The sequence below is a fragment of the Podarcis tiliguerta genome (genome assembly GCF_965153285.1).
Source record: "Podarcis tiliguerta genome assembly, chromosome: 13".
Lineage (NCBI taxonomy): Eukaryota > Metazoa > Chordata > Lepidosauria > Squamata > Lacertidae > Podarcis > Podarcis tiliguerta.
The window spans coordinates 50,476,582-50,489,680 of record NC_139546.1 but is presented as its reverse complement, the minus strand read 5'-3'; the positions used below and the strand labels follow the sequence as shown (position 1 = coordinate 50,489,680).

Here is a 13,099-nt window from a genome sequence, read left to right as displayed (position 1 = left end):
CAGGAAGTGGTAGGCAGTGGCGTAGCGTGGGTTGTCAGCACCTGGGGCAAGGCAAGTAATTTGCGCCCCCTAACCCATGGATTTGCGCCCCCTAACCTGTGGATTTGCGCCCCCTAACCCTAACCCCCAAATGTTACGCCCGGTGCGGCCAGCCCCCCCTGCACCCCCCACGCTACGCCACTGGTGGCAGGAGAGGTGTGTGTGTAAAATACTACTAATTTGGGGGCTGGGGGGGTGGACAGGGGGCAGCGTGGAGTTGATACTGTGAAGCAGAGCGAGCTGCCAGTGGGGTTGCCAACTTTTCAACCAGTTCTCTGCTCCTGTGTCCTTATCAGGAATGGTTGCTGTTCTTTGCTGCTTGCCCACCTGCCCTTAATGGCGCAGGAGCAGGGCTTGTGGAGGGGGGGTGATTTTGGGGTTAGGGGCGGTAAGTTGGCAACCCCGGTTGTCAGGGCTGCTGTGCTGAGGCTCAGGGCGCGTAAACTCCTAGCGCCACACTCAGCGCTTGGGAATCCGGCAGAGCAGGTGTGAGACTGCGGGCTATTCTAGTGGTGTGGTTTTGGTAGTGCCCCCTTCTCCCCCCCCTCAAAAAAAACCCCACTAGCAGGAGTTTCCGGCCTGTACACATGGGAGCGCAGACCTCACTCTGGGGCCAGGAGGCAGGAAGTGATAACTGGGGCAAGGCTAGAAAGCGTTCCTGGTGTCGCTTGGGCCCCCAAAGCCCCCTGAACTGGCACGTTTCAGTGTGAGGCAGTCATTGTTGCCCCATATTCTGTGCCTGGGGTGTACAGTGGTACCTCGGGTTACATACGCTTCAGGTTACATATGCTTCAGGTTACAGACTCCGCTAACCCAGAAATAGTGCTTCACGTTAAGAGCTTTGCTTCACGATGAGAACAGAAATCGTGCTCCGGCGGCGTGGCGGCAGCGGGAGGCCCCATTAGCTAAAGTGGTGCTTCAGGTTAAGAACAGTTTCAGGTTAAGTACGGACCTCCGGAACGAATTAAGTACTTAACCCGAGGTACGACTGTATTCGTGTGAAATTTGGGGCAGCTTTCTGCAGAGAATCACATCCATTGAGTGGATTTCTGTTTAACTTTCATATGTTGACATTATTATTTTATATTATTCTAATGGATTGTTGAATGTGACTCTTTTGATGTAGGCTGCCTATTTTAAAGTTCTGTTTTATTATCCCATTTTTGTATTGCATTAGATTGTTATAAGATGTACATTTTTTGTTTCTTCATCTTGCAAACCGCCTTGAGTATTGGAAGATAGAAAGGCGGGATACAAATTAAAAATGATGATGATGATCCGGCCCTGAAGCATTGCACTTCAGGCTGGCCCGAAACACCCGTGTGGGGCAGTGATGTTTTGAGGGGTGCATCTGTTGGGGAACCCCAACTCCCCAGGGTCTTCTCTGGTGGTACAGAGGAGGACGGCGTTGGCTGTATATTTTTCAGAGCTGAGGGACTCAAAAGCCTTTCAGACAGGCCCCACCAGCAGTAGCATGTTGCTTTAAACAGCCATGGTTTCCCCCACCCACCCAAGGAATCCTGGGAACTGTAGTTTGAGAAGGGTGCTCATAGTTGCTAGGCACACCCTTACAGAACTGCAACTCCCAGGGTTCCCTGGGAAAGAGTGACTGGCTCTGCGAATTGTAGCTCTGTGAGTGGGGCTCACCTGACAATCTCAGCACTTTTAACCAAACTACAGCTCCCAGAATTCCTTGGGGGAAGCCATGATAGTTCAACTGGGGAACTCTGGGAACATTCGCTCTCTGAGTGGGAAATTGGAGCCGGCTCTCAGCTCCCATAATTCTTTGGGGGGAAGCCATGAGTGCGTAACGTGATCCTGCTTTATATGATAACACGTCAAACCGCCATGGCTTCCCCCAGAGACTTCTGGGAGCTGAAGGCTGCTGAGAGTTGTTAAGAGAGCCCTTTATTTCTCCTCACGGGGCTATAATTCCCACAACGGTTTAGCAGTCGGCCTCTGTTTTCAGGGAGCTCTGGGAATTTTAGCTCTCGGAGGGAAATATGGGGTCCCTTGGCAACACTCTCGGCGCCCTTCACCAAACTACAACTCCCAGCATTCCTTGGGGGAAGCCATGCCAGTTTGACACATAGAATCATAGAATCATAGAGTTGGAAGAGACCACAAGGGTCATTGAGTCCAACCGCCTGCCAAGCAGGAAACACCATCAGAGCACTCCTGACATATGGTTGTCAAGCCTCTGCTTAAAGACCTCCAAAGAAGGAGACTCCACCACACTCCTTGGCAGCAAATTCCACTGTCCAACAGCTCTTACTGTCAGGAAGTTCTTCCTCATGTTTAGGTGGAATCTTCTTTCTTGTAGTTTGGATCCATTGCTCTGTGTCCGCTTCTCTGGAGCAGCAGAAAACAACCTTTCTCCCTCCTCTAGGTGACATCCTTTTATATATGGGATTGACACGTCACTCCCACCTCCCAGGAAACTCGGGGGGGGGGGCGGAATAGGGGTCTCCCAATGGCTCTCTGCACCCTTAACCAAACTACAGTTCCCAGGACTCTTTGGGAGAAGCAACGCCTTCTCAGAGTGAAATGGCTTTGAACGTGAACATGGCCCTGAGAGTCGCAGACGGTGTCCTCATGGTTTCCATTTTCCAGCTGTGTGTGGCTGGGACATGAGAGATTGTTTCCAGGCGTCACTGATTTCCACTTGTAGGATGTTCTGCCACAATTTTCCTCTGGTGGGACGCCCAGTGGGTGGTATTAAAAATGCTTCTCTTTCCCCAGCTGAGAAAGGCTGGGCTGTCTCTTTCCACAAAACACACACACAACTTTATTTTTGGGTGTGTCGCAGCATCGTCAAACTTGTGCTTTGTGTTTGATGCCCGTCCGCCTTGCCTCGTTCCTCCCAGCTTCCTGTGGTTTTGCCACACTTCCCTCCTCGTCGGAGCCGCTTCTGAGTTTCTTCCGCTCCGGTTTCAGCCATAGCCCTGGTGCATTGTGGGGGAAGTGTGCGTGGCGGCCATCTTGAAATGGCCTGTGTTGAGCAGCTGGAGTGGGAACCCAGTTTGGAGGTACTTACAGAGCACCTCCAATCTAGGTAACTCAAGCAAAAGCCAGAAACCAAGCAAAATTTGGGAATCAGGCCTCTTGTTGGTCTCCCTGCAGAGGGCCTTCTCGGTGGTGGCGCCCGCCCTGTGGAACTCCCTCCCACCAGATGTCAAAGAGAACAACAACTACCAGACTTTTAGAAGACATCTGAAGGCAGCCCTGTTTAGGGAAGCCTTTAATGTTTGATGCATTACTGTATTTTAATATTTTGTTGGAAGCCGCCCAGAGTGGCTGGGGAAGCCCAGCCAGATGGGTAGGGTATAAATAATACATTATTATTATTATTATTATTATTATTATTATTATTATTTATTATTATTATTATTATTATTATTATTTTCTGGCCTACCAGACTGCATGCATGAGTGTGCTGCTTAGGGTGGGTGTCTTATTATGGCAAGGGTGCTCCTCAGCCATGCAGGCTTTTTGCAGCCTTTTTTGTACGATGCCTCTGTCACCAAACTGCCAGGCTGTATACTTCCTCTGTTTAATTAAAATTTCCCCGTTCCAAGGAAGACTTGGCAATTTTTTAAAAAAGCGACAACTTGCCAATATTTGTGATATCTCAGTGGCCCTTTTGCAATTCTAAGCTGTCGCCTGGAAGAGTTTATTCCGGACTCTTTCCAGAGGTCCTTGTAACATAGAAATTGTAGTCGGACCCACATACACTAAAGATTTAAAGCAGCAGTCAGGTTTTTCTCCCCCCCAAAAGAATCTTGGGAACTCCAGTTTGTTCTGGGTGCTGAGAGCAGTTGGGAGTCCTACCTATTCCCCTTCACAGATCTACAGTTCTCTGGAAGGAAGCCCTGTTCAGGGATGTTTTTAAAATGTGTGACATTTTAATGTATTTTTAATCTTTGCTGGAAGCTGCCCAGAGTGGCTGGGGAAACCCAGCCAGATGGGTCGGGTACAAATAAATTATTATTACTATTATTATTATTATGATTGATTGATTGATTGTTGAACCACTCTAGGATTTGAATAATAGAATTATAGAGTTCGAAGGGACCCGTACGGTCATCTAGCCCAACCCCCTGCTATGCCCGGGGGTCGTCTCTCATTTACTTATTTACTTATTACCTTCCTTTCACCCCAAGGTCCCAGGGTTGATCATAGCATTTGTTATATGGAAAGATTAGGGGCTGCCCTCCACTCATTCTTCCCCAGCCGGCTGTGGACTTAGGAGACACCCAACCCCTGGATAGAGAGTTGGGCTGCGAAAGCCAACCCCAAATTTTCCACATATCACGTGGAAACGCAGCATTAAAAACAGAACAACAATCACAGGACTCGGGCAGGCCTGAAAACCAGGGCAACTCTCGGCACTCTTTGTTGTTGTTGTTTAGTTGTTTAGTTGTTTAGTGGTGTACGACTCTTCATGACCCCCTGGACCAGAGCACGCCAGGCACTCCTGTCCTCCACTGCCTCCCACAGTTTGGTCAAACTCATGCTGGTAGCTTCGAGAACACTGTCCAACCATCTCGTCCTCTGTCGTCCCCTTCTCCTTGTGCCCTCCATCTTTCCCAGCATCAGGGTCTTTTCCAGGGAGTCTTCTCTTCTCATGAGGTGGCCAAAGTCTTGGAGCCTCAGCTTCAGGATCCGTCCTTCCAGGGAGCACTCAGGGCTGATTTCCTTCAGAATGGAGAGGTTTGATCTTCTTGCAGTCCATGGGACTCTCAAGAGTCTCCTCCAGCACCAGAATTCAAAAGCATCCATTCTTGGGCGCTCAGCCTTCTTTATGGTCCAGCTCTCACTTCCATCCATCACTACTGGGGAAACCAGAGCTTTAACTATACGGACCTTTGTTGGCAAGGTGATGTCTCTGCTTTTTAGGGGTCTCAGCCCCCTTAGCAAACTACAATTCCCAGGATTCCTTGGGCAGGAGGAGGGGGAAGCCATGGTGCAGACGGGGCCTTTTATATTGTGTGTATGTGTGCTGTTGTTTTTTAATGTTGCGGTTTTGTGTTGCAAGCTGCCCTGAGACCTACGGGTACAGGGCGGCATTCAAATTTAATAAATAATAGTAGTCGCTTGTCACTCTGAGAACGTCTCTTCGTGCGCGGCAAAACCAGGTCGCTGTGGATAGGAAAGGTTTCCAGGCAACTGGCAGGAAGTGGTCGCAACTCCGGCCGAGGCAGGAAGCTTGCGAAGCGACCGCAAGGCAGCTTTCAGGGTTGGCGGAGAAGAACGAAGGTGCTTCTAAAACACTACTTTGCCCCTAAGCTCAGCTCCTGGGCTCCCCTTCCTAGCTCCTGCACAGATGGTCTTTTCTTGCAAGTTCTTGTCCTGCTACCTGGTATGCCCCACGGAGGACCTTAAGGTCCATAAATAGCAACACCCTAGAGGTCCCAGATCACCCTAGAGGGACGCGGGTGGCGCTGTGGGTTAAAACACAGAGCCTAGGGCTTGCCGATCAGAAGGTCGGCGGTTTGAATCCCCGCAATGACGGGGTGAGCTCCCGTTGCTCGGTCCCTGCTCCTGCCCACCTAGCAGTTTGAAAGCACGTCAAAGTGCAAGTAGATAAATAGGTACCACTCTGGTGGGAAGGTAGACGGCATTTCCGTGCGCTGCTCTGGTTCGCCAGAAGCGGCTTAGTCATGCTGGCCACATGACCCGGAAGCTGTACGCCGGCTCCCTCGGCCAGTAAAGCGAGATGAGCGCCGCAACCCCAGAGTCGGCCACGACTGGACCTAATGGTCAGGGGTCCCTTTACCTTTACCTTTAGAGGTCCCAGGCCGTAAGGAAGTTAGATTAGCCTCAACCAGAGCCAGGGCCTTTTCAACATTGGCTCCAGCCTGGTGGAACGCTCTGTCTCATGAGACCAGGGCCCTGCGGGATCTGATAAAATACATAATTTTAAAAAGGAGAGCCTGCTGGAAGGTGTGCAGAGGAGGGCGACCAAGATGAACAAGGGTCTGGAAACCGAGCTATATGAGGAGTGGTTGAAGGAGCTGGGTATGTTTAGCCTGAAAAAGAGGAGATATGAGAACCATCTTCAAATATCTGGGGGGCCGCCCCATGGAAGAAGGAGCAAGCTTGTTTTTCTCCTGCTTCAGAGGGTAGGACCCAATCCAATGGATTTGAGTTTCAAGAAGGAGTATAGCATCTAGATCAAGGGAAGTAATAGTGCCACTGTATTCTGCTCTGGTCAGACCTCACCTGGAGTACTGTGTCCAGTTCTGGGCACCACAGTTCAAGAAGGACACTGACAAACTGGAACGTGTCCAGGAGGGCAACCAAAATGGTCAAAGGCCTGGAAACGATGCCTTATGAGGTACGGCTAAGGGAGCTGGGCAGGTTTAGCCTGGAGAAGAGGAGGTTAAGGGGTGATAAGATAGCCATGTTCAAATATATAAAAGGTTGTTTTCTGCTGCTCCAGAGAAGCGGACACGGAGCAATGGATCCAAACTACAAGAAAGAAGATTCCACCTCAACATTAGGAAGAACTTTCCTGACAGTAAGAGCTGTTTGACAGTGGAATTTGCTGCCAAGGAGTGTGGTGGAGTCTCCTCCTTTGGAGGTCTTTAAGCAGAGGCTTGACAACCATATGTCAGGAGTGCTCTGATGGTGTTTCCTGCTTGGCAGGGGGTTGGACTCGATGGCCCTTGTGGTCTCTTCCAACTCTATGATTCTATGATTTTATGAAGGGCGATTCTGACGAAACATTAGGAAGAGCTTTTTGATGGCAAGACCCATTTGCCAGTGGAAAGGATAAAATGGGAGGTGATGTTCTGGTGGCTAAACACTTGCCTCGTGTTTAGAGAAGCTGGGAAGCGGGAGCTGAGTGCGAGAGCACTCTCCGCATTCTACAGTTTCCAGCAACTGGTATAATCTTCATACGTAAAGTGGGAAATAGAGGCAGAGTGAATGGTTTCCCCCAGACCACGTACAAGACAGAAGTATTGTTTTGGGGGGACAGGGGGCGGGTGGGTGTGGGGGACTCCCTGGTCCTGAATGGGGCAACTGTGCCCCTGAAGGAGCAGGTGTGCAGCCTGGGAGTCATTCTGGACTCACCGCTGTCCATGGAGGCGCAGGTCAGTTCCATCTGGTGCGCAGGATGAGACCCTCCCTGCCCGCAGACTGTCTCTCCAGAGTGGTGCATGCTCTGGTTATCTCCTGCTTGGACTACTGCCATGCGCTCTACGTGGGGCTACCTTTGAAGGTGACCCGGAAACTACAACTAATCCAGAATGCGGCAGCTAGACTGGTGACTGGGAGCGGCCGCCGAGACCACATAACACCACTCTTGAAAGACCTACACTGGCTCCTAGTACGTTTTCAGGCACAATTCAAAGTGTTGGTGCTGACCTTGAAATCCCTAAACGGCCCAGTAGACCTGAAGGAGCGTCTCCACCCCCATCGTTCTGCCCGGACGCTGAGGTCCAGCACCGAGGGCGTTCTGGCAGTTCCCTCATTGCGAGAAGTGAAGTTACAGGGAACCAGGCAGAGGGCCTTTTCGGTAGTGGCACCCACCCTGTGGAACACCCTCCCTACAGATGTCACGGAAATAAGCTGCTATCTTATCTGAAGGCAGCCCTGTTTAGGGAAGTTTTTAATATCTAACCCTGTATTGTTTTTAACACTCGATTGGGAGCCGCCCAGAGTAGCTGGGGAAACTCAGCCAGATGGGCGGGGTATAAATATTATTATTATTATTATTATAATTATTATTATTATTATTATTATTATTAGGTCTGTGGCTGATGCAGACCTTGAACCCATGTTAAATCCCGGTTATGCACCTGTGCTGATATTTTTCTCCTCCCTCTTATTTCCCTCGCCCCCCAACCTCAGGGCTGCCATTGAGACGGTGGAAACGGAGGTCTCTGCTTTGGAGTCTCAGCTGGAAAAGGTGAGGAAGCAGCGATCGGCTTGCAAGGGTGCTGAGCTGTGCGGTGGGAGACTTTGCAAAGGGCTCCTTCTCTTGTCGATAGAAGGACTCGCTCCTGGGGAAACGGCAAATTCCTCCCCACAAGCTGGAGCAGAAAAGCTTATTGACACGGCTGTAAAAACCCAGAAAGGGCGGAGGGGCTTTGGGGGTCACATGGGATGAAGCATCCTTAGACCTATCCGGGGACCACACCGTGCAGGCCTTGCAAGGCAAAAACAACTGTCATTTGAAATACAGTCATACCTCAGGTTACAGACGCTTCAGGTTGTGTTTTTTCGGGTTGCGGACCCGCCGAAACCCGGAAGTACCGGAACGGGTTACTTCTGGGTTTCGGCAGTGGTCCATGCGCAGAAGCGCCAAATCGCAACCTTCACGTGCGCAGACGCGATGCTGCGGATTGCGAACGTGCCTCCGAGCGCCCACTGTAGTAATAAAATGCAACAGAGGGGAGACTGCGTAGGGGAAGAGAAATGAAAGTGGGGGCGATGAACAGGGAATACAGTGGTGCCTCGCAAGACGAAATTAATTCGTTCCGCGAGTTTTTTCGTAGAGCGAGTTTTTTCGTCTTGCGAAGCACCACGGCGGGGAGGGGTGGGGAGAAGCAGGGCAGCTGCTGCAGCCGGTCCTTGGACTCACCTGCGCCTTGTGGACACCGCGCGACGCGGCTGCTGGAGGGCGGCGGGGCTCAGGAGCGCGACTCCGGCTGCAACGCTGGCTGCTGGCGGCAACGGCTCCTGAGGGGAGCGTGCGAGGGCGGTGGGCAGCGGCGCGAGGCACTAACCGTCAGCCGGAAGGTGGGAGGGAGCCGGAGGAGCGGGGAAGCGAGCGAGCGTGCGTGCAGTGACCGTCGCCATGACAGGAGAGGCAGGGCTGTTTCGTCTAGCGAAGCAAGCCCTTAGAAAAATCCGTCTTGCGAAGCACCTCAGAAAACGAAAAACCCTTTCGTCTAGCGGGTTTTTTGTCTTCTGAGGCATTCGTCTTGCGGGGTACCACTGTACTCTGCATTTGTTCTTTCCCCTGATTTTAAAAATACAGTCATATCTTGGCTCCTGAACCCTTGCGAGTCGAATTTTTGGCTCCCCACGCCACAAACCCGGAAGTGAGTGTTCCGGTTTGCGAACAATCTTTAGAACCTGAATGTCCTCCTTGGGTTCCGATTGGCTGCAGGAGGGCTTCCTACAGCCAATCAGAAGCCGTGCCTTGGTTTCCGAACATTTTGGAAGTCGGACAGACTTCCGGAACGGATTCCGTTCGGCTTCCGAGGTACCACTGTACAGGGGGCGCTCGGGTTGTGAATGTGATCTGTGCGGGATGGACATTCGCAACCCGCACCGGCGCGTCTGCACACACGCGGTTGCGATTCGGCACTTCTGCACATGCGCAAAGCGCAATATAGTGCTTCTGCGCATGTGCGACCCCCAAAACCCAGAAGTAACCCGCTCTGATACTTTTGGGTTTCGGCGGGTCCTTAACCTGACAAAACGCAACCTGAAGCGTCTGTAACCCGAGGTATGACTCTATATACAGTGGTGCCTCGCAAGACGAAATTAATTCGTTCTGCGAGTTTTTTCGTCTTGTGAATTTTTCGTCTTACGAAGCACGGTTTACCATAGGAAATGCATTGACGGTTTCCCATAGGAATGCATTTTAAGAAAAAGGCGCAAGACGTTTTCGTCTTGCGAAGCAAGCCCATAGGGAAATTCGTCTTGCGAAGCAACTCAAATAACAAAAAACTCTTTCGTCTTGCGAGTTTTTCGTCTTGCGAGGCATTCGTCTTGCGAGGTACCACTGTATACACAATTTTTTTCCACCCGAATTTCCATTTTTAAAGATCCTGTTTTTCCTCAGAGGAAAAACTCTGGTTCTCTCTCCCCTGATCTCCCCTGATCCTCCTGTGAGGTGGGCATAGGCTGTGAGAATCTGTGGGGAGAATCTGTGGTTGTTCAGGCACAGACAGGCTCCGGCCTGCATCGCAGTCAGCCTCTGGCTTTGCAGACTGATGGGATTCCTGTGGCATCATGAATGCCGCCGGATCCCAACCTCTTAAATGCAAGTGTGCTGTGTTTAAACATGAGGGATCCTAGAATTCGAGAGCTGGATCTGGTCCCTCTTCCAGTGCAAAAAGAGGATGGCTTTGCAGCATCCTTATTTATTCACAAGCCCTGCCGAGTCCCATTGGACTCAATTTCCTTGCCTACTCAGTGTGGTGTATTATTACAGTGGTGTATTATTACAGTGGTGCCTCGCAAGACGAAGAGACTTACGGAACGGATTCTTTTCCATTCCGTGAGTCTCTTCGTCTAGCGATTTTTTCGTCTTGCGAAGCAAGCCCATTAGCGGATTAGCGCTATTAGCGGTTTAGCGGCTATTAAAGGTTTAAGGGATTAGCGGATTAGCTGCTAAAAGGCTACACCGCCTTTCATCCCAGGACCAGAGGGCGGTTTGCAATGTAGCGGTTAGAGTGTCGGGCCGGGACCTTGGGAGACCTGGGTTCAAATCTCCACGTAGCCATGACCCTTAACTGGCCTACCTCGCAAGGTTGTGCGGAATAAATTGGGAGGTGGGAGGGGCCACGTAGCTGCCATCTTGAGCTCTTTGGTGGGGTTGCAAATTCAACGAATAAACAAAATATCACCGTTGCTTATTCACGGCTGTGAAAAGCTTGCGGCTTATTTACGAACCGCATCGTAAGAACAGAAATTCGGTAGCGACAGGGTCCGGTCTTATGGGACAGGGAATGCCTGGGCGAAGAGATGTGTATTTATGGGGTTTCTGAAGCCGTTGGGGGGGTGCCGATTTGTATGGACCACGAGCGATGGGGTCTCTCCCTCCTGGCCTTTGGTTTGGACTCAGTCTGACCCTTATGTTTCCCTCCCCTTACGGGCTTGATTTATTGGGTACTTTTAAAACGAGGCTGCATTTTAAATTGCATTTTAACCTGTATTTTAAATTGCCCCCCCTCCATTTTCCCCTATTAGATTTTTACTGTGATTTTATTGGTGTTACCTGCCCTGAGCCTGGGGAGGGTGGGGTATAAATAAAATTATTTATTATTGGTCTGCCTTCCTGTGCAGCGGGCTCGCGTTGGCTGGCACCCCTGCCCGTCTCTCGCGTTGCCTGACCTCTCTGTTCGTTGCCCCCTCTCTCCTGCCCACCCCCCCAGCTCCTCAAACTCTGCACCACGATGCTGGATTCGGGGCGGCAATACTGCACCCACAGCAAGAATTTCGTCTCCGGGGTCCAGGAGCTGTCTCAGAATTCCCCGGGGGACACCATGATGAGCGTAAGTTTGCTGTGTGTGTGTGTGGGGGGGAAGGGCAGTCGTGCCTGGAGGAAAGGCGGAGGAGGAGGGAAGAGGAAAGGTGCGCGAGCCCAGATACCAATGGGGGGGCATCTCGTTCAAATGTGGGGTGGGGAAAAGGGAAAGGTTGTTTTCTTGCCTGCGCTAGCCTGCCCAAGCCACTGGGCTTGAAAGACGGGTTTTGCCGAGGCCTGGGGGGGTCACAAGATTTTTGGGCACACCTTTTTTTCGGGGGGGGGGAGCGTTGGCTTAGCGGCGAGGTGACCAGGTGCAGGTAAACATCATTAATCACCTAATTGCGCCATTTTATTTGAGGGCAAGGTCTGGGAGTGGGGCAGGGCGACTGGGTGACCTGGAGCTGGTTTTCCACCCCCTAGAACCTGTTTTCACAGCCGGGGGCTTAGCTGTGCCTCTGAGCATGCGCAGAGTGCCCTTCGCTGGCGAGCGCCTGGGGGCTAGGGAAGCCCGATCTTTCAGGTTCCACCTGATGCGGCGTTTCTTACTTATTTGTTTTACTCTGTAAAAGTTACATGCCGCTTGAGTGTTGTTTTTATAAAAAAGCAACAACCGCCAAAGCAATTTACGTGAGAATGAAACGAGAGAACTATCAAAATAGAATAGAATTTTATTATTACAGTCACAGACCAGTTCCAGGTCACTTACAATATCAGGAAAATCATAAAACACAACAGGAATACAATGAATTGCAATTGGGTATAACAGAGACAATTCAGATATAGCAGCAGTTAAAAAATATATATTAAATCTTGGTCACTCAAATATAACCTAAAATTATCATTTAAAACCTTAATCATTTTGGTAGTACAGTTTTATGGCAGTTGCACAGAATTTGGCCACCCTTAGCGTGATCTCTACCAGTTTTAGACATTGAAGTTCGGACCCATTTGGAGATTTTTGTATAACAGGAACTATAAAAATAAAAATAAAATAAACTTAAAAAATTTCCCAGTAGCGCCTCAGAGACCAATTAAGTTTGTTCTGGGTATAAGCTTTCGTGTGCATGCACACTTCTTCAGATATGAAAGCTTATACCAGAACAAACTTAGTTGGTCTCTAAGGTGCTACTGGACAATTTTTTATTATTTTTATTTCGACTGCGTCAGAACCAGCACGGTTACCTACCTGAAATTAGAACTATCAATAGAAGCCTTTTTAAACAAGTTTTTTTTAATGTCCACATAAAATCGGCGCTGAACTAAAAAGAGATGGAAACTGTTTTGTTGCTACCTACCGTATTTTTCGCGCTATAGGACGCCCCCAACCATAGGACGCACCTTGTTTTAGAGGGGGAGAACAAGAAAAAAAATTCTCCCCCTCTGCCCAGCGCCCCTTCAGCGAAGCGGCAGGAGAAACGGAGCCCCTTCCATTTCTCCTGCCGCTTCGCTGAAGGGGCGCTGCGCAGAGAGGGGGAGAATTTTTTTTCTTGTTCTCCCCCTCTAAAACAAGGTGCGTTCAAGGTGCGTTCAGTCGCCTTCAGTGAAGGCAACCGGAAGCCTCCGCTCTGGAGGCTTCAGGCGGCTACCTTGGAAGCCTGGAGAGCGAGAGGAGTCGGTGCGCACTGACCCCTCTCGCTCTCCAGGCTTCAGTGAAGGCAACCCCAAGCCTCAGGAGCGTGGAGGGAGTTCCCGCTGGGCTCCGGAGGCTTCAGGTTCCTTTCGACCTGCTCTTTGGGGCTGGCAGGGGAAGCGCTGCTTTCCCCCACTGCCGGCCTCAAAGACCAGGTCGGGGAGCAGTGCAAAGGCTGCGCACAGCCTTCCCGCTGCCCCCCGAGCTTGTGGGGA

General features: G+C 50.7%; 1 protein-coding gene across 1 annotated transcript in view; it reads left to right on the top strand.

Annotated features, from left to right (window-relative positions):
- Window positions 1-13,099, top strand: part of ACAP1 (ArfGAP with coiled-coil, ankyrin repeat and PH domains 1) — a 50,020-nt gene that overhangs the window by 1,101 nt on the left and 35,820 nt on the right. The window contains exons 2-3 of the mRNA XM_083410213.1: window positions 7,900-7,957; window positions 11,160-11,279. Of these exons, the coding sequence (XP_083266339.1) occupies window positions 7,900-7,957; window positions 11,160-11,279 (178 nt within the window). The remainder of the gene's footprint in view (window positions 1-7,899; window positions 7,958-11,159; window positions 11,280-13,099) is intronic.